We start from the raw sequence: 19,736 nt of genomic DNA on the forward strand, positions 1-19,736 counted from the left end.
GGAAAGGGAAAGGTGCCTTGCTATACTTCACAATAAATAGAAGTGAGTGTTATCTTACTATTTTTTATTTAGAAAAAAATATCATTGATATTTTCATAAGCACAGCGTGGTCCTAATCTGTATGCAAGAAGTCGTCCATAATAGGATATAGGATATGATCTTTCTATGCTCGTTTACCTACACAAAGATCGAGATCGAGGATTGCTTCTCGAGTCGATCCTTTTGATGCTTAAGTTAGTACCGAAGTCTCCTCCCCTTTAATATGGATTTAATGATATATTTTTATACTGACTTTGAAGAGAAGGAATATCTCATAAAGATTTCACATGGGAGGTAGTTCGTAATCAACCCGAACTGCCCGTTAGACTTCTGAAAATATTCCTACGAATATTTTGTAAGAGATGTAGCTTGATAGCTCAGTAACTAAGCGGAGCTACCTTTTAGAATTCTATCCACACGGGTAGCAGGGTGTTGGGTTTCCTACGTTGATGTGACGAATGGTGATTAGTTGATTTTATATTTCCTATCAATTTATATTAAGCTTTTGTAGCAAATTTAATAGGGTAAGAATTCATGAACCAAACATACTGCCAAACTTCCATTGAAAGCTCCAATCCATATTTGGGTACTTCAAATTGTCATCGGCCGATATGACTCTGAATCTTGCTTAAGCTGCATCAGTTGATTGACCTCCGTAAACATAATCATCGGCAAATCTTTGGAAGCTTTACACCCTGCAATTTGGGAGCTCTGGATCTGATTAGCTGTGGATACAGAAATGAACATTATGGATCTAACAGTAGATTATTTCCTTTACTTTGTTGGTTAATCTGCATTAGCTATATGAACCTTTTCTTGACATCTTTATTACACCATTAGACTTGCAATGTAGCCTGTGTCAACTATGTTCTGTAAACTTGTTATGATATTTTCATGTATATATTACAAGAACATTAATTATCAGATACAGCTAGTTCAGTGGAAGTTCATGAGGAATTACTTGAGCATTCCAAGGATGGAAAATGGCCAGAGAGAATGCAAAAGTTCCACACAAGTTTCTTCTGATGCCAGTTCCAGCAACTTCCATTGATGCTCAGACATGTTCATTGAAGCTGAGGTTGATGATGTTTTCTTTCAAGTTGACAAGGCATTTTATTCAGCTACCAAAATGGATAAGAGAGAGCTCATATGCATGTCTTGATCATACCAAAAAGGATCTTTTAGGATCAGCACAGTTTAGGAATGGAATTTATCAGCATGAAAATTCATATGCTGGCCATAACCAGTAGAAGGTTAGGGTTTGCATGTGGCCAAAAGTTTCTACTATGACATCCACAGCCGAAGCTTTGCTCTCCAAGGATTGGTGTTGATCCTATTTGCACTCTTACAAACTTCTCAGCTTGGATCATACGAGGCCGAGTCTTAAAATTCTCACTTCCAGTTTTGTCTGACTAAAATTGTCTGCAGTGGGAGTGAAACATATTCTCATGAATGCATTCCATGAGACCAAAAGCTCCTAAATCACTCAGAAGCTGAAGAAGATACAGCCACAGAGGCACCAACTGGCAAACCTACTTTTCTTGCATCATTTGGGAACCACAGCCACCATGATCTCCACTGGCATTTGGGAACCACAGCACCATCAAAGCAGGGCTACTAAATAACTTGGAAGAGGCCATTCACACGCGAGGCATGGAACCTTTTGGTGTCATCTTCTCCATGGATGAGTTGTGTGTGCCCAATGGAATAACCGGTCCAGATTTAACTTTTTTTAGTGCATCACCCCACTCTGCAGTGTTGGTTGGTCCAAAAGTTACCTTTTCCTACAGTATAAAAAAGTCATTCTCAGTGGAGTATAATTTATGTTATATATGCTGAACAATCATTGATCATAGAACTACTGTTGACAAGGAAGTAAGGAAAATTTTCCTATATATATATATATATATATATATATATATATATAGGAAAAATTTCCTTTATGTCGCCTTCGCTGTTGTCTGATCCTATTATCCTCACTTGTTGCACAAGCAACCAACATCCTTTGTGTCGCTTTCGCTATTGTCTCCCTTCTCCTGTGTCTCGGACCTTCATTTCATTCTTGTTGTTTATATCTACTACACAAGTGGCTAGTGTTGTCGTCTATGATCATTATACGAGAGTTGTTGTCATCTCTACAGACTCCATAAAACCCTTGTTGTGCTTGTCCATAACCCTTATGTGAGAAAGGAGAGGATGCAAATGTGACGATGGGTCGAGGTCTATTATGATGACAATGATAATCCTTGCGTTCCCTTCTTTCTCGCACAAGAGCTATGAGCGAAAATGACGAGGGTTGCATCACCTATGTGGCCCCTCCTTCCTTGTGCTAGGGTAAGACAGGTCCAACGAGGGCCGATAAGATTTGTAGAGATGACGATTGATTTAACGGGACAAAGGGGAGGAGAGGTAATGCAGGGCAAAGGCGGAGGCGAGTTCGACCAACCATGAATAAAATTATTTTTTCACAGAATAAAGGATGTTCTATGAGAAATTTTAAAAAATTAAGACGCTCTATGAGAATTTTTTTAAAATAATTTTCTTTTTAAGAATTCAAGAATCTTTCCTTCGTCGGAGAGTTTGAAAACATAAAACTTGTTTAACCTTCTTGGGACATTAAAAAATAAAATCATATAGAATATATTATAGAATCGATAATTCCTCGTGATTTAAAGAGTTGGCATTAGTGACAAATTGGATGGACCTTATCAATATTAAAACAAATGATGCAACATTTGTTTCTTTTTGCAAATTATTGTTTTCTTATGCGCATACATAAAACCATCATACATTGACATTCTGTTCAGAAGCCATAAATCAGTGTGTTTAGCACTATGTAAAGACCTTTCTTGAATGGATTATTTTTCTTTCTCAGAGAAGCTAATGTTTCTTTTTTTTTTCCTCATCCTTTTTGTAGAGAACTTAAGACTACAAAGTTTGGACATGAATAGTGAAAGTATTCAAAAGCAAATGCTGATAGTTTTGAACAGCCCTACAGCAGCAGAACAGAAGCAGTTAAAGAAGAATTTTGGCTTCTTTCCTTGACAGAGAAGTCAAGAAATTTTCTTTTTCTTGCTTTACTGTTCATATATAACTTTTTTTTCTTCCAGTCATAATCAATTTCTCTGTCAAGTTTACATAGAACAATCATTAATTGTGAGCTTTGCACAGCATCAAGTAGTGAAAGGACTCCAATAGTAAATGCTGAACAGGAGCAGAGCAGGGGCCATAAAAACTGTACCAGTTAGAAGCAGATGAAAAGGAAAGGAAAAAAAAAAGGGTAAGAACCACTGTAGGTAGTCTTTTACTGTCACTGAGCTTTTACTCTGTACCTGTTGTTGTCTTCCTCTGACATCAACCACAATTACCAAGGATCATGGTGTCTGCTCTCTGCACTGGGCTCCATGGCTCAGAGCTCAATGCTTCTGACATCCATTTGGTCCTCCTTCCATCATGAGGCTGAGTTGATAAAAAATAATCTTTTCTATTCCGAATCTCAAACTGAGCCCAAAGTTTTGACTGGAAGAGCAAAGACGTCAATCTTCAGATTAACTCCATCGATCAATCCGACACAAAATCTTCTTTTTAGTACAATATTATCTCAAAATCTAAACTTAAGATATCACTCTCCCTATTTGCCTCAGCATCAAAATACCTTATTGAACGCAACCCAGCAAATCCAACAAACGTTATCCCAAAAACTTCTTCTGCTACAACTTCATCCGAAATCTGTGGCTGAACTGATGCTTCCGATGAGAACAGTGAAGCCAGCAACCCACCATCTCCATCGGCATCAAAGTCTTCTTGTATTACAATATTATCCCAACATCCTAAGCTGGACTGGGACTTAAAGTCGAAAGCTGGACTGAAACCTAAGTCGAAAACAATAAAGATATCAAGCATTGACATTGATGTCAATATTGTTTTCCAACTTTGCCCGTTTGCTTCTCCAAGCATCGAAGGCCAACACGGCGAAATGAATCTTGTGGATCCCTAAACCTGCTTCGGTTTGTGCATCCTCTTGCGGTGCCGACTCTTCTTTCAAGAAACAAGAATAAAAAAAGAAGCTTTCGATGCACACTTCAATGCTGGGAAGGATAAATTGACACAGCCAACGAATGCCAGAATGAATCAATCATCGATCAGCAACACTACCAACATGGCCATCACAGGCTGTGCATGGCCAGCTAGTAGTGAGCTCAATGATTGGAGACTGGGAGGTCCAACCCCTCTTTCCTTGCCTCCATCCCTAACAAAGTCCTCACCTTCCTTATTTATAGCTATGAGATATTAGTCTTATTTACATCTTTATTTATGGATAAAAATATCTTTATACTTTTATTTAAATGATTTAATCATAAATATTATTAAAAATAATTAATTATTATAAATTTTTAAAAGTAAAAACTTGTTCTAATGATTTTAAGATGATTAGTATATTTTTTTATATTTTAAATAATTAATTATTGATTTTTTAATAGCATATGTGATCAAATTATTTTAATAAAAGATCGAAGATACTCGATGTTAGGAACGAATATTGAAAACTTCATCCAGTAAAAAGTTAATTGTAGAATTTTTTTTGATAAAATATCCAAATTTCTTGGTGAAATCTAAAATAATTAATGCTGCTGCTTCTTGGCATCAAGAAGACTGTTCTTGCCATCCTTCCTTGTTAAAACTGCGGCGCAGTGATGGCCAAGCATCTGAAAGCTACAATGAATTGTCCCCTACCTCTCTCTCTCTCTCTCTCTCTCTCTCTGTGTTCTGCCACTCTTCAAAGAAACAAAAGGAGTGCCGTGTTCATTCGGGAGAGAGAAAAGCAGCTGTCCAGACACACACACACACACTCTCTCTCTCCCTTTCTTCTCCTTTTTATTTCTTTCTTTTTTATTCCCCCACACGCCCACAATTAAAAGGAAGAGCCATGTCTCTCTCTCGGCCACCGACGACTTCAACTCCACCCATCACACTATAATTATTGTATCGTTGTTATTAGCGTGTAACTATTTGTTGTTGTCTTATAAGCAGAGAGAGAGAGAGAGAGAGAGAGAGAGAGAGAGCGAGGGGGGAAAAAGGAGATCTTTTTTTCTCTTTCTCGGACACAGTGGGTTGGCGATGGGGTCTTGTTGCTCGTCCCTGCTACAGGGGGACCACCAACCGGCGACGGCGCCGGCAGCGGCGGAGCAGCAGAACAATCACCTCCATTCGAACCACCAGCAGCAGCAGCGGCGGTCGTTCTCGGTCGAAGCAGGAGAGGGCGGCGGCGGCGGTGGGGAGGTGACGGCCTTCGCTGAGTTCTCTTTGGCCGAGCTCAAGGCGGCGACGAACGGGTTCAGTGCGGAGAACATCGTGTCCGAGAGCGGCGACAAGGCTCCCAACCTCGTCTACAAGGGCCGGTTGCAGAACCGGCGGTGGATCGCCGTCAAGAAGTTCACCAGGACGGCCTGGCCTGATCCCAAGCAGTTCGCTGTTAGCTCCTCTCCCCCAACATCGATTGCTTCTCGTTGGATTCTGTTTCGTTGGTTGATATTTTGGAGCTCTTTGTAAGAACAAAAAAGAGGAACTTTTGATTGAGATTGCAGGAGGAGGCTTGGGGCGTCGGTAAACTGAGGCACCGGAGACTGGCGAATTTGATTGGGTACTGCTGTGAAGGTGATGAGAGGCTTCTTGTTGCCGAGTATATGCCCAATGACACCCTTGCCAAGCATCTTTTCCACTGTATGGTTCCTCAGGCTTTTCTTTTCCTTGTTGATCCTATTCTATGTTTCTTCTGTAATAATTGTGTAAAATGGTTGTATCTTGATCATTTAGGTAAAAAGTAGTCTCAGATATGGAAATGGAAGCTTGTGTTGGGTAAAGAAAGCTCTACGCTTCAGATTCCTGCCTCTGTTATATGCAATGTTGCCGAACCTTTATTTGTCAGCTGGTCTTAGATTATCTGCTTGTACCTACTTCCACATTGCAAGTATTACTAATTGGTTGTAGCTATAGTCGGCAATCCTTCCATAAGTTCTTATGGGGTTTGAGTCAAAATTCCTCCTTTTCCTTTATTAGTTCAGACCTATCCTTGAATACAAGGTTAAGGCAAGTTGGCAATTCTTCCTTAAGCAGTTATGGAGTTTGAGTCAAGATGCCTCCTTTGCCTTTATTAGGTCAGACCTAATTATCAACCATCCTTGAGTACAAGGTTACGGCAACCTGTAATAATCAGAACTGACCAGCAGTAATGCGAATCACCATCAAGGATATGTCTTATTTAATGAAAATTTGTTTTTGGAAAATCCAAGGTTTGCATTAATATTGTGAGATATATAGTCTTTAACATAACAGATACAGCCATAAAAGCTTTAGTATAGATTAAAATAAATTAATATGCATTTGTCAAGGAATGATATGTACATCATTACTTTTAAGTTCCTTCTGTTGTGCTTTTAGGGTGCCTGTGACATTTGGAAGCTGATTATTTTTTTTCAATCTCTTTGCTTCAATAGGGGAAAATCAGTCTATTGGATGGGCCATGCGTCTCAGGGTCTCTTTCTGTATTGCCGAAGCCTTAGAATATTGTAGCAACGAGGGACACCCGTTATATCATGATCTAAACGCATACAGAGTCCTTTTTGATGAGGTGACAAGTTTTTCTTCTCTTTTCATAATTGACTAATACTAGGTGTTTTTGTATGCTCTGGCAAGATAGTTTAATGGTTACGACTGCATGTCTCGTACTAATCACAGTAATTGCAATTACATGTATGTGTATTTGGCACAGCAGCGTACTGGTTAATGTGACATGTCTTGATAATGACTATAGGTAGCAAAAACTTTGATTTGAACGGAAGAGATTTTTCTAGTATGGACTAGGTCCAATTTTGGTAATCCTACACTACCGTGATTTTCGTATTTGTTCCTTCCTCTTTCCTTTCCTGTTATGGTTCCTTGCTGTAGTCCAAGGTTACTAGCAATTCTAAAGTTATGATTAAACAGGTGCCTTTTGAACTCCACATCTTTTTGTCACAGTGAACTATCTCCATCTTGTGATTCCTCCTTTATATGTTTTGTATTTTTCATATCAGATAATAATAACCTTAGAAGAAAGATGTACCTTGCCCAAGGAAATATATGGGTACAGTTGATATGCATTGTAGTTAGGGCATCAAGAAGGTGCATGCCTTCGAACAATTATCTTAACCTGAGTTAAGGCATTTCAGTATTTTTCTAGAGTTGATAAGAAAAGTTTCAGTCCCAGTATCTATTCGGGAATCATGTCTTTTTTTGTCTGGTTAACTTAGTTGTATTTTTTGTCACTTCCTGAAATATTTTTTTCTTCATATATTTCTATACGTTCAGAGCCAAATAGATAAACATCACTTTATTCATCATTTATAAATATTTATTATAATTTATTTATTTCATTAAATCATAAGTAAAAAAGTAAACATAGTGATGTCAACTTCAAGAAGAATCCAAGTGGCTCTACCTAGCGGTAGAGGAAGGTTTGCTCTTCACTGGAATCTGATTTAGTACTAGAGGGAGACTGCTCTGAAAATCAAAAACAAAGAAAATTCGGCAACGCTGAGTAGGAACCCCAAAAGTCAACTCAAAATGAGTACATGATCAAAATTCAATCAATCATCCCATTGGCGTATTTTAAATACCCGAAGGAGCACTCCCCCAACAACGAATGGAGAGGCTTTATCCTATAGGATAAGTTTGTGTTCTCCCAACAGTGGATGGAGGCAAACTCATATCACACTCCCAACAGTGGATGGAGTGGTGTCTCTCACCCGCCAAAGTGGGGACACGTTCCTCCTAATAGCGGATGGAGGAACCGTCCAGCCGCCACGTCTGACGGCCCGCTAATCCCCGAAGGGAATCACCCTATCTGCTCTCGCTAGGAAAATAACATAATTTCACACTGGTCATGTCCATATTAGAATGAAATAACACATTTAAAACATCTCTTTCAAATATCATCAATATCAAATAATACAAATTAGTCCTCAATTGACTTGAACCCTAGTTCAATCGATCCAATTGAACTCAATTTACTAGAACCTAACTAAACCGATCTATAATCCTCATTTAACTAGTCAGGAACCACCCTAGACTAGTATAATCTGGACTATATTAGGTTTAATTTAGGTTAAACTTACTTGAATAAGTCAATCAATTCGGAATCACCCTGAATCAATCTAGACTAATTAAGCCTAGTTTAGTTCAATCAATATTTGGGCTCAAATCCAACAACAATATTGGGCTAGATTGGGCCAACCCATCTACTGGTCATGTGCATTATATATGACTGGGCATACATGACACAAAGCTGGCCCAGCCCTAGCCTATGGACTGGTCATGTGCGTCATATGTGATTGCTAATGATGGTTGGACTGGGTTAGCCTATGGGCCAAGGCCTAATCCGTGGGTTGGGCCTAGCCTACGGGCTAGGCCTAGTCTACTGACTAGGCCTGGCCAGTGGGCTGTGGCCTGACCTATGGGTTGGCCTAGCGTGTGAGCAATTTCAATCAAATTCATATCTAATTTCATACCACAACATATATTTACTAATAATTATATAAATAAAAGCATAATAACACATTAAAAGATAGATTGAGAGATAAGCTTTAATACAAAAAAATAATCTTTTAAATTCAAATAGAAATCATACTTTCTAACACATGTATAATTTCAACATATTCTAGTCAAATAAATTTTGAATCATTCAGAATAGCACATTTTAAATTTCAGATAAAAGAATATCAAAATTTTAGATAACATATTTTAATCTAATAGAAATTCTAATCCAGATGAGATTAAAGATAAGTTATAATGTCAAGAAATATCATATATTTAATACATAAAATATGTAAATTTTTAACATGTTTAAATCTAAAAATAAAAACCTTAAACATGGGTTCAACATTTAAATAATCAAAATAAAAACTAAAACATTTATTTTCAAGAAAAGTAGGGAAACCTACCTCTCGTCAGCAGAGTGTAACTCATCGTTCCTCCCGTTGTTGGTTTCGGCTAAGTGAGGAACGAATGAGAGAAATCCCTTCCCTTAAATAGGAGAGGGTGAGTCTCCATTAAAGAAAATTTATTTTTATTTTTATATTTATTTAATATGAATTATTTATAGTTAATATACTAATAAATATGATATCACCCTATTTGGAATGCTAATAGTTATTTCCTAATTCGTATTAACAAATAAAAAAAATAGATTAAGATTTCTTTAATTACAATGGCAAGTAAGGAAAAAATTTAATTCCTAACTTAATTATTTGATTTGATTACATTTCTCTTTCGAAAGTTTCATTGTCAAAAGGTGACTAAAATTTTTTTTTGCATATTTGCGCTTTGCAGGATGGTGATTCCCGTCTTTCTTGTTTTGGTCTCATGAAAAACAGCCGGGATGGGAAAAGTTACAGCACAAACCTAGCTTACACGCCACCAGAGTATTTGAGAAATGGTATCGCTGCTGTTACCAATAGGATTTTTTTAAAAAAAGGTTTTGGATATTTAGTTAATTATTTCAGTTGAAGTGTATGCGTTTATGCTTGGTGAAAGACTTTGCTGCATTTATGTTTGCTACTTGTTATGGCTTTTGTCTCCATATACAAATCATAATAGTGCATAATTATCTTAAGAAATTTGATGGACTTATAGGGGTCATCGTGACATATGTTGGCATTTATAATTTGCCAATTAATGTGTTGCCCTGTGATCAATTTAAAAGTTGAGTGAAAAGTAAAATACATTAGAATGCTACTACTAATGGGTCTGGGAGAATCAGAAAACTCCATATCAATGGATGAGTTTAGGAAAACACATTCACGACTCTGCATGATCTTGTGTTATCTCATGATGGTCAAGATGCCGAGGAACTTTAAGAGAACCGATAATTTGCTGAGATTACTAAAAAGAGATGAGCACCTTAATCTTGATGCGCTGAAAAGCACCATAAAGCATGGAAAAAAGGTAAATAAGTTGACTAGATAGCAAAATGTTCTTCTTCTAAACTCACATTTAAATCCAAGATACAAAGAAGTTTTTGGGACGATACATTTTAAAAATAGCCAGCAGTAGATAAGCATGTGTGGGTGTGGATCCAAGGAAGCATTTATGTTCAAAATATGAAGGTAGGGAGAAGGGAGAACTTAGATAGACTTCTTTTCTTCTTCTTTTTCCTCTTCACTTCTCTCCTTTTCGTCTTTTCCTTTTCTCTGATCTCCTTTTCTAAGGCCTGTTAAATATGGTTTGAATGGCATCCTCAGTTGCCTGATTCAAACCTTGGTAAATCCGTTGACCTCTTTCTTTCTCTCGCAATTCCCCCCTCTTTCAGGGCACTGGCAACAATGGCAATATGCCATGGCAGCAGCATGCGGCAAGACTGATGTGGGCAGCTGCACACCAGAAGGCCAACAGTTTCAGGTAGCTTGGACTTGTCCTCTCTTCCTCCTCTCCTCATCCTCCTCTTGACCTTCCGCCTGCTACCATTGCCTCTTGTCAATGTCACATTGTCAGGAGTTGCAGTTTCTATGAGTTTCCATTCTGAATCATGTGTCTGTGATGTGGAAGTGATGATGTTGGCCAGTTATATATGTCTAGATTCTAAGGTCAACCCCTATTAAGTAAATATTGAAGAACCAAAACTTGTATGAATTAGAAATTTTATTTGTACATGAATTTCAAACATGATTAATATTATAGCTTTCAAATAGTACCTAATAATTTTTAACATGCCTTGGTTAATACTGTTAAAAAATGTATTTTTGTGTTATAATATTGAAATTACTGTTATTTGATATATTTTATTAATTTAATACAGTATTTTTTATACCAAATGGAAACTTGCAATGCCAGTCCAGAAATAATCAGAATTTTGTTTCCACAGGGAGAGTCACACCGGAAAGTGTGATATTTAGCTTTGGTACTGTCCTGTTGGACCTTCTCAGTGGAAAGCGCATTCCTCCAACTCATGTAAGCATTTTAGCTTGGGAAATTTACCTAGAAAAGCCCCTTCTTCTCAGAAATGACAAAAAAGTCTTCCAGTATTTGAAAATATCAAATTGTGCTTCTTTTCTTCAATTTTATATTTGACCTTTGATTTTTCAATCAGATCAAGGAGTGAAAGGAAGAAAGAGCGAAAGAAAGAAAGAGGGAGAGAGTAACAGGTAGGTAACCACTTAAAAACACGAGAAGAAAAAAAAAAGGAGGGTAAAATTGTAGGATAACACAAAATATAGCACCCATTGGAACCTTTCAGATGTGGGGCTCTTTAACTTCTTTACAAGCATTATAATATATTGTTGCTGATATATTAGAACTCAAAGATAATCTATTTTATAATGAACCTAAAAAGGTTATCAACATTAGTTTCCTCAACTTTTATGGCTTAGTGGATGGCATAGTTAGCATCCAAAGATCCAATGTTGGCAAGATGTCTGTCCATCATTGGACAGAATAGCAATAACGAACTCATGTAACTAACCTGAGGCAATATTGATGGGGCCATGATAATCAAACTAACATATGGGTTTCACTCAACTTTCGAGAAACTGTTTGGACAAATGTGAAAAACCTTAGGCCAATGATTTCACTTAGTGACCATAATGATCCATATGATACTTACACGTAAGAGCTGCACCAAGTCATGCACATGTCAACATAGCACTTGTACAATTTTCTTGCCAAATCGGCATGTACTGTGCTGACAAGTTACCTACAAGTGGCTATGCCATTGAACAGAAAACTGTACCATTGGCAATATGTTTTTATTCATCGTGATCATTTTATTGCGCATATAAAGGTGCATTAGCTTGAGTAATTCTTTCTTTCAGGCACTTGACATGATAAGAGGGAAAAATATCTTAGTATTAATGGATTCACACTTGGAGGGGAATTTCTCAACAGAGGAGGCAACTACGCTTGTTGACCTTGCTTCCCAGTGCTTACAATATGAACCTAGGGATCGGCCCAACACAAAGAAGCTGGTGGCTGCTCTTGCACCACTGCAAACCAAGTCAGAGGTAAGGCCTTATTTTGGCTATTATTGGTACCGTGTATATGGGTCTGGAAACATTTCGTAACTTGCCGTCTAGCAAGTATGATGGGAAAAACACATTAAGCAAGTATTGAGACACCAATCAAAGGCATAAATAGTAATGGTTGTTAGTATAGTTTGTGTTAAGAAAGTTGTTAAACCAAGTAGTTAAACCTTAGTGTAGCATGGTAATTTAGTAGTTGGATACCAATGCCACTATAAATCAGGTACCTTATTGGTCTGGGTTAGGATCCATATCATTTTTGTCCCTCATGCCAATATGTGGCTATTCTGCTAGCATTGTATCAATTAACACAAAGCATTAGGGACTATTAGTTAATAACCCTTGCAGACAAGTCAGGTTTGGTTTTATGAAATTTGCTTCGTCTACTAGTTCTAATCCTCTTGTCGAATTACAGAAATGACACTGCCATTCATCTTTGGCATTTTCTTGTAGGCATAAATCATTGAACTTTTCTAGATGGGCTTAATAAGGATAGATTATACTTGCAACTTAACAAAGTCTGCCTGGTGTGTTGGTCATTACTCATTAGTTTTATGGTTCTGTGCTCTTTCACAAAAACAATAGATGATCTTCTGCTTTATCATTAGTCACTAGTTTGAACTATGGCATTAGTTCTTTGAATTAGAAAAAATGCTTAAAAAGCTGTAATATTATTATTTTGACTTAAAATAACATTGACATCTTGGTGTATGGAGATACATTTGTACTTGTGTTGCCATGAAATGTGCACACACTGTTAGGCTTTTGATGTGCATCTTTTGTATCCAATGATATGTCTCTGATTGCAGACACCATCTTATGTTATGCTTGGGATCCAAAAGCACGAGGAAGCACCCGCCACACCGCAGCACCCACTTTCCCCAATGGGAGAAGCTTGCAGTAGAATGGACCTCACCGCCATCCATCAGATTTTGGTAATGACACACTACAAAGACGATGAAGGGACCAACGAGGTAAATATGACACTTAGAATTATATGCGACTTCTGCTTTATATTTACCAATTTATATTTGGCCCGCATAGTCTGCTTGAAAACTGAAAATAATGCATTTTCTTTTCCTTTTGCAACAGCTATCATTCCAGGAGTGGACACAGCAGATGAGGGATATACTGGAGGCCAGAAGACGGGGGGACTTTGCATTCCGTGATAAAGATTTTAAGGCAGCAATTGAGTGCTACTCTCAGGTACCATGTGTGCTGTGGTCTGTAACTTAACTATATTATCTGGTTATGTGGTATATTTAGTTCTTGAAAGTTACTCGTCATATTCTCAGAATCACCAGCACTAAACATCTGACTTGCTTTGTGTCTCAACAAAATGAAGCTTTAATGCTATTTAGGGGCTGGTTTTGCATTTTGGTGATGAATGTTGGTATTTATTATCATTCCTGCTTTGCTTATACAGTTCATAGATGTGGGAACAATGATCTCGCCTACGGTTTACGCAAGACGTAGCCTGTGCCATCTAATGTGTGATCACCATGATGCTGCATTGCGGGATGCAATGCAAGCACAGTGCGTCTACCCCGATTGGCCCACAGCATTCTACATGCAGGCAGCTGCTCTGGCCAAGCTGAACATGCAAAGTGATGCGGTCGATATGTTGCAGGAAGCCTCCATGCTAGAAGAGAAGAGGCAAAAGGGTGGGAAAGGTTCCTAAGAGCAGTTCAACATCTGATGGCTACAAATTTCCACTGGCTTTTTTTCCGACAAAAATTATTGTGTCAATTCCTGTGATTATTGTGCCTTTCGGAGTAAATGTATTATATCGAATTCGCTCTGATTATATTAATACATTGGTGTGCCATTTGTTGTGCATTTTTTGACCTAAATGTATATGAACATTCAGCCAAAACAGACTGGCTGCACTTTTTTTAGAAAATTATGTTTTCATTTATCATTGGAGCTTTGCAACCCTCCAATACTTAGATGTGTGTGTTCGTATATTTACCTTATCATGCAAAGCATTTCCAGTCATCTCCTTGTATAACTTGGCACATGTTTATGACACTATCTTTGGAACCTGTAACAAGAAGATCTACACTTTCTACAGCAAATCTTCTCGTGTTTTGATTGGTAGGTTCGAGGAAGAACAGTGAACGAGCCCCATGAGTTCCTAGTGAGACAGTAAGACTTCACCAAGACGACATGGTCCCGAGTGGCCGAGGAAGATGAGAAAGTTAACGTAAGCAGCTCTTTGGAATCATTGCATGCATGAAGACAGAATTCTCCTATACGTAGAACCCACGTCTTTGGCATACGAAACCTCCTGTACGTCAAGCATGCATGTGATGGCTATTATTCACCTTCTTCCTCACGTTCTGTGTTTGTGTTGCATACGTTCTTGAGAGCATGCAAAAGAATCTACAGGACTGGTAGGTTTAAAGAGGAAGAAGGAACCAAAAGCCCTTAGCTTTTCTCTATATAAGCATGCAACCTTCCTCACTCTTTCTCCACGACGGCGCCCGATATTTGAAGGATGGGAGTTTGGGAGACAACAGCCATCGTTAGCTTGGCCTTCTTGCTCAGCTGCGTGGGGAACGTTCATGGTGATGGTACTGTGAGCTCCATTATCACCAAATCTCTCTTCGAGGAGATGCTGAAACATCGGAACGATGCTTCGTGCCCTGCGAAAGGCTTCTACACCTACGATGCCTTCGTTAAGGCCGCCTCTTCATTCCCACACTTCGGAACCTACGGTCAGAATGAAACCCGTAAACGGGAGCTTGCTGCATTCTTTGCGCAGACCTCTCATGAAACCACAGGTTAATCTCTTCTAACCATCACTGGTGCTTCTCCCTCTTCTTATCTGAATCATCTGTCTTCTGTTGTTGCTATAGGCGGATGGGAGACTGCACCTGATGGCCCTTCCTCTTATGGCTACTGCTACAAGGAAGAGAAAGATCCAAAGAAGGATTACTGCGACAAGAAAGCAACGCAATGGCCATGCGCTCCGGGGAAACGCTACTACGGTCGAGGACCGATTCAGATCTCATAGTAAGGAGTCTCGTCGAATCTCGAACACGATCTCTGTATCTGCTACTGCGCTTATCCTTCGTTCTGGTGTCGTGACTGCAGCAACTACAACTACGGCCAAGCTGGGAAAGCTATAGGCAAGGATCTCCTCAACGACCCCGATCTGGTGTCGAAGGATCCGGTGATCTCGTTCAAGACGGCGATATGGTTCTGGATGACACCGCAGTTGCCGAAGCCGTCGTGCCACAATGTGATGACGGGGAAGTGGAAGCCGTCGAAGGAGGACGAGGCTGCGGGAAGGCATCCAGGGTTTGGCGTGACGACCAACATCATCAATGGAGCACTCGAGTGTGGGCAGCACTCTAAGGCTTCCACAGACAGGATCGAGTACTTCAAGAGATACTGCATGTTGCTTGGCGTGACCACCGGAGAACATCTTGGCTGCGGCAAGCAAAAGCCTTTTGCTTGAGCTTCCACTCAATTAAGTCCATGCGGAGTACTCTCTGTCCTATAAGGACATCTATCTACATAGAGAATAAAAGATGACAGATATGAACATCATGTACTGCCATTTAATATGGAGAAATCATACGCATGGCTATGCTACTGATCTATCGATATATATATATATACATATATTTGGAGCAGAATTACTGGCTATTATAGATAAATTGCTGATGCATGGATGTCACTAAATGCCATGACATTTCATTTAGATGAGACAAGTATGTCTATGATTGCTATATCCGAACATATGTTTATGTGCAGGAGAACCTATAATTGCTATTATCAAAAGAGAACACAATTAATGGTCTATTTATCCTTTCTCACAATTATGACAGAGCGATTTCTCGAGAAAAAACCTCACATTTTTATGTTTTTTTTCTTTCTTTTAGCCTACATAGAGCTTTTCCTTTTTAAAGTAACCAAAATGGCTTCATAGAATAATTTGTCTGAGGACTTGAGTGGTCTTGGATAGAAATTATTGAGGATTTTAAATATATTCTAACATAAATGATGCTAAAATTTTTAAATTTTTACTAATTAATAGTCTTAAAATCTAGATTTAATGTATTGAAAAATTTTGTAGTCTTTATATATATATATATATATATATATATATATATATATATATATATATATTGTGGACAAACGATAATAAGAAAAAAGAGGTAATACCCAATTATAGTATTCTTGAATGGGTTACAGTGTTTATGTTTAGTAAACGTTATTAAGAAAAAATACTGTAACCAAATGGGTGAAATTTCTTTTTTCTTCTTTATTTTGTGATAGTAAGGATATCTTGATCATTTTGCAAAGGAAAAAAATGATTTTCTATAGGTACTAAAAAAAAACGAAAAGAAAAAAAGTTTACTCTGAAAAAGACATAATATATGGAATTTTTCTCAAAAAATTATAAATTTTATATCATCGTTACTCAGTATTAATGATAAGAGAGAGAAAGAAAGAGCTATAAATGATGTGATAGGACTCAAAAGTAGACTCACTCCGATTAATTACATATTACTTGTGATCCTTATATTTACGAAAGTGAAATATTAAAATTATTATATAAATTTTAAAAAATAATTTTATAAAAATAAAAAAATTTACTAGATTAACGAGGTTAATGTTTCACTTTCGTAGATATAGAGATCTCAATATAACTTTTAAAAATATAAAAATTAAATTACTAAAAATAACTACTTGAAAAAAAAAAAAACACTTATATGCCATGCTCATCACCGAATAGATCTCGAGGCACAGTGTCTTTGCAGTCTTCGATCGACTTCGCCCTCCTCTTTCTCCACTACCAAAGTCCATACATGCTTCATTAGTGTCCCTCTGATGGGAGTGTGGAAGGTGGCCATTGTCGGCTTGCCCTTTTGGCTGAGCTCCTCCGAGAGGGTTCATGACCGGCATGCGATCTCCATCATCATCAGCTACTCACTCTCCGACGAGATGCTGAAGCATCGAAACGATGCCATCTGCGCGCCGCAATGGGCTTCTACACCTACGAAGCCTTCGTCCAGTCTGCCAATTCACTTCCAGGCTTTGGAACGGCCGGTGAATTCGAGACTCGGAAATGTGAGGTTGCTGCGTTCTTTCCATTCTATATGTTCAGTTTTTAATTCATAATCATGCGAGATTATTTATTCGACATACGAATATTCTTTTAATATCATGTGCTATATTGAGATTTTAATATTATTCATATCGAATTAGAACCAAATTGGTTTGAGTTAATATTACCCGTCATATAAATCTCTAAATATTATATTAATATTTTAATAATATATCATTTCTTATCTTTCATATATAAACTCTAATACTATATTTTTAATATTTTAATATTATTACTATCAACTATTTCAATATTTATTTCATGAATTTATAACCTAAATTACATATACATAGACCAAATGGAGATAAAAATTTCAACATCACCTCAAAGATTCTTAATATTTTTCTTAAATTATATATATATATATATATATATATATATATATATATATATATATATATATATAGTCTCCCAAGTCAAATATTCTGTCTTGTCTCTTATTTCCTGGGGGTTGGACGTGAGGATTGACCTGTTCTTAAAACCTTGTAAGAATACGAAAGGGGATCAGCAGCGAGATTGAATTGGACTAAGCTTTTCCCTGGTTGGATTAGATTAGATCAACATGGAAATTGCCTCATCCATCCTAACCAAAAGATTGATAGATTGCGTGATTTTTTGTTTTTGTTTTTTGCAGAATAAGATGCACAAATCTAATATTAGCTTACTCCTACTTGTTTCTTCCTGAATCACACAGGAGGAACAGTCTGTTAACTTGAGATCAAAGCATCAGAAGCAGAGTTGTTGAATCCCTGGCGCATATTCTTGAAGCAGGATTAATGCTCCCGAGTCAATGCTGAAGACTCTTCTGTACAGCAACGTGGTTCATGGTGTAGTTAGAAGTTGAGGGTGTTGGCATATGGCGACCAGTGGTCCATCCATGGCTGCGTGATGAAGGGTTCCTGCATCCACTCCACGCCGGCCGAGGAAGAAGACACCTCCACTTCTTTTACCACCTCTTCCTTCGTCTCCTTCACTTCGCCGGAATCTAATGGATTCGATGGACTGTGGTAGTTGTCTTGATCAGAGTTGCATGCCTTGGTGTCTTCTTCCTTTGCTGCTCTCTGCTCCAACTCCTTCAGTGATGTGGCCTTCCTGTACACCTTGCACAGCACCATGTGCTCCTGCAACGAAAGCCACATGGAATATGAGCGTCAAAGCCATCGATCTTCGACCCTGCCTCTGTTCATCGAGGAAAACGTATAACCACGAGGGGCACGCCGGCGGAGGTGCAGTCCTCCTGCAGCCGGTACTCGTTCATGATCCAGTCGGTCCTGGTGCCCCGCGGCGCGCGGCCCCGGTAGAACACCAGCGTCTTCTTCAGCCCGATGACCCGCCTCGGCTCCGCCGCGCTCCGGATCGTTCGGTCCGACCCTGTCGCCTTCCAGAACCCCCCCTCGGTCCTCCGGCTCGGCCGCCCTCCGCTCCGGCTCTTCCGCTCCCTCGGCACGAAGAAGTACCACTCCCTCTCCCCGATCTTGGCCAACCCTGAAGCCAATCAACACGACATGACCTCTGATCTACTTGCCGAGCTATACCAATGGGTGGGTAGACCAACCTGGGAGCTCCCATGGGTCATGGCGGTAGATGTCGAGGACGCCAATGATGTCAAAGCTGGCGCTCTCGCCGGTGGCGACTCGCCTGAGATAGAAATCCAAGAGCTGCTCCTCCGTTGGATGGAACCGGAAACCAGGTAGCTCAAATCCCAGGACTGTTCTCTCCATTGATTCCTGCCGCTGCTACGGCTGCTGTTCTTCGCCACTGTCAACTAAACTACAAGTCAGTTTGTGTGCGTCTCCCACGAGAAAGAATGGTAGGTTTCTTCAAGTGTCTTTATAGAGTCGGAAAGGCCATGAAACTATCGTCGTCCTTAATTTGACCGATTCCTAATCCCTTCGATCGAATCTACTTTGTGTGCAGTTTCTATGCAATTCTTCTTACTTACAGTAGATCGATAAAAGAAGTCCTTCCACTTTGATCCGAAGAATGTAGACTCACTCTATCACTAAATGCGTTGACTCTTCACACGCACCCAACAATTTTGGAAGCAAAAAGAGGTGAGAAGGGGGATGAGATAGAATGCTTCGAATCACACCCCTACTGCTTCACAACTTCCCGAGTCCTCCTCAAGTCTTCACGACTTTGTGGTGTCCTGAAATGTCTGCAAGTGAGTCAATCAATCTTCCAAGGAGACAATTTCCGCGTCCCTGCGTCCAAGTCAATGTGGAAGTCTTTGTAGTGGTCGACTGACGAAGACCCAAATCCAGATTGACGCAAACTCTATAACTATCAGAGATTTATTGAATCCTGAGAAGACCCACCATGGTGTATCTTAGAATACTATTACAATTAACTTCCTTCAGTTTGGTGCACTATTTCTGTGACTTCAATCAAACAATAATTTAGACTGCTATAAATTATTGTTTTATGGAAAAAGGAATGAAGAGATGAAGAAGGGCTCAGATTGGAGGAATTGGCACTCCTTCATGACTGCCTCCTGCTATAAACCAGGTGATGTCCTGTTAAGA

At 38.8% G+C, this 19,736-nt stretch overlaps 3 protein-coding genes across 5 annotated transcripts; 2 read left to right on the top strand and 1 right to left on the bottom strand.

The window, feature by feature from the left end:
* Window positions 1-5,032: 5,032 nt before the first annotated feature.
* Window positions 5,033-14,038, top strand: LOC135674252 (serine/threonine-protein kinase BSK1-like). 2 transcript variants are annotated; one of them, XM_065183920.1, is made up of 9 exons: window positions 5,050-5,511; window positions 5,625-5,760; window positions 6,534-6,667; window positions 9,406-9,511; window positions 10,937-11,022; window positions 11,883-12,071; window positions 12,899-13,063; window positions 13,182-13,295; window positions 13,516-14,038. In XM_065183920.1, the coding sequence occupies exons 1-9, from the start codon at window positions 5,158-5,160 to the stop codon at window positions 13,768-13,770; spliced, it is 1,539 nt and encodes a 512-aa protein (XP_065039992.1). In that variant the 5' UTR covers window positions 5,050-5,157; the 3' UTR covers window positions 13,771-14,038. The 2 variants fall into 2 exon arrangements, with proteins under 2 accessions (XP_065039994.1, XP_065039992.1); XM_065183922.1 differs by lacking the exon at window positions 11,883-12,071 and having other exon boundaries at window positions 5,033-5,511.
* Window positions 14,039-14,567: 529 nt separating this feature from the next.
* LOC135674253 (basic endochitinase-like) lies at window positions 14,568-15,698 on the top strand. Its single transcript, XM_065183923.1, has 3 exons — window positions 14,568-14,875; window positions 14,951-15,107; window positions 15,189-15,698. The coding sequence occupies exons 1-3, from the start codon at window positions 14,590-14,592 to the stop codon at window positions 15,553-15,555; spliced, it is 810 nt and encodes a 269-aa protein (XP_065039995.1). The 5' UTR covers window positions 14,568-14,589; the 3' UTR covers window positions 15,556-15,698.
* Window positions 15,699-17,780: 2,082 nt separating this feature from the next.
* On the bottom strand, window positions 17,781-19,334 carry LOC103985780 (NAC domain-containing protein 22). Of its 2 annotated transcripts, none has more exons than XM_009403610.3 (3): window positions 18,767-19,334; window positions 18,419-18,696; window positions 17,781-18,332 (listed from the first exon to the last, which is right to left on the bottom strand). In XM_009403610.3, exons 1-3 carry the CDS (start codon window positions 18,930-18,932, stop codon window positions 18,045-18,047), a joined length of 732 nt encoding a protein of 243 aa, XP_009401885.2. In that variant the 5' UTR covers window positions 18,933-19,334; the 3' UTR covers window positions 17,781-18,044. The 2 variants fall into 2 exon arrangements, with proteins under 2 accessions (XP_009401885.2, XP_009401884.2); XM_009403609.3 differs by having other exon boundaries at window positions 18,416-18,696; window positions 18,767-19,330.
* Between the last annotated feature and the right edge of the window lie 402 nt (window positions 19,335-19,736).

The sequence above is a fragment of the Musa acuminata genome, chromosome BXJ1-5, assembly GCF_036884655.1.
Source record: "Musa acuminata AAA Group cultivar baxijiao chromosome BXJ1-5, Cavendish_Baxijiao_AAA, whole genome shotgun sequence".
NCBI lineage: Eukaryota > Viridiplantae > Streptophyta > Magnoliopsida > Zingiberales > Musaceae > Musa > Musa acuminata.

Excerpts from the sequence above, each read along its gene's own strand:
- LOC135674252 (XM_065183920.1), top strand. The coding sequence starts at position 5,158 with ATGGGGTCTTGTTGCTCGTCCCTGCTACAGGGGGACCACCAACCGGCG. Across the intron at positions 5,761-6,533 it reads TGCCAAGCATCTTTTCCACT|GGGAAAATCAGTCTATTGGA; the intron begins GTATGGTTCCTC and ends TTGCTTCAATAG. Across the intron at positions 13,296-13,515 it reads CAATTGAGTGCTACTCTCAG|TTCATAGATGTGGGAACAAT; the intron begins GTACCATGTGTG and ends TTGCTTATACAG.
- LOC135674253 (XM_065183923.1), top strand. The coding sequence starts at position 14,590 with ATGGGAGTTTGGGAGACAACAGCCATCGTTAGCTTGGCCTTCTTGCTC. Across the intron at positions 14,876-14,950 it reads GACCTCTCATGAAACCACAG|GCGGATGGGAGACTGCACCT; the intron begins GTTAATCTCTTC and ends TTGTTGCTATAG. Across the intron at positions 15,108-15,188 it reads GGACCGATTCAGATCTCATA|CAACTACAACTACGGCCAAG; the intron begins GTAAGGAGTCTC and ends TCGTGACTGCAG.
- LOC103985780 (XM_009403609.3), bottom strand. The coding sequence starts at position 18,932 with ATGGAGAGAACAGTCCTGGGATTTGAGCTACCTGGTTTCCGGTTCCAT. Across the intron at positions 18,697-18,766 it reads TGACCCATGGGAGCTCCCAG|GGTTGGCCAAGATCGGGGAG; the intron begins GTTGGTCTACCC and ends GATTGGCTTCAG. Across the intron at positions 18,333-18,415 it reads CCGCCGGCGTGCCCCTCGTG|GAGCACATGGTGCTGTGCAA; the intron begins GTTATACGTTTT and ends CTTTCGTTGCAG.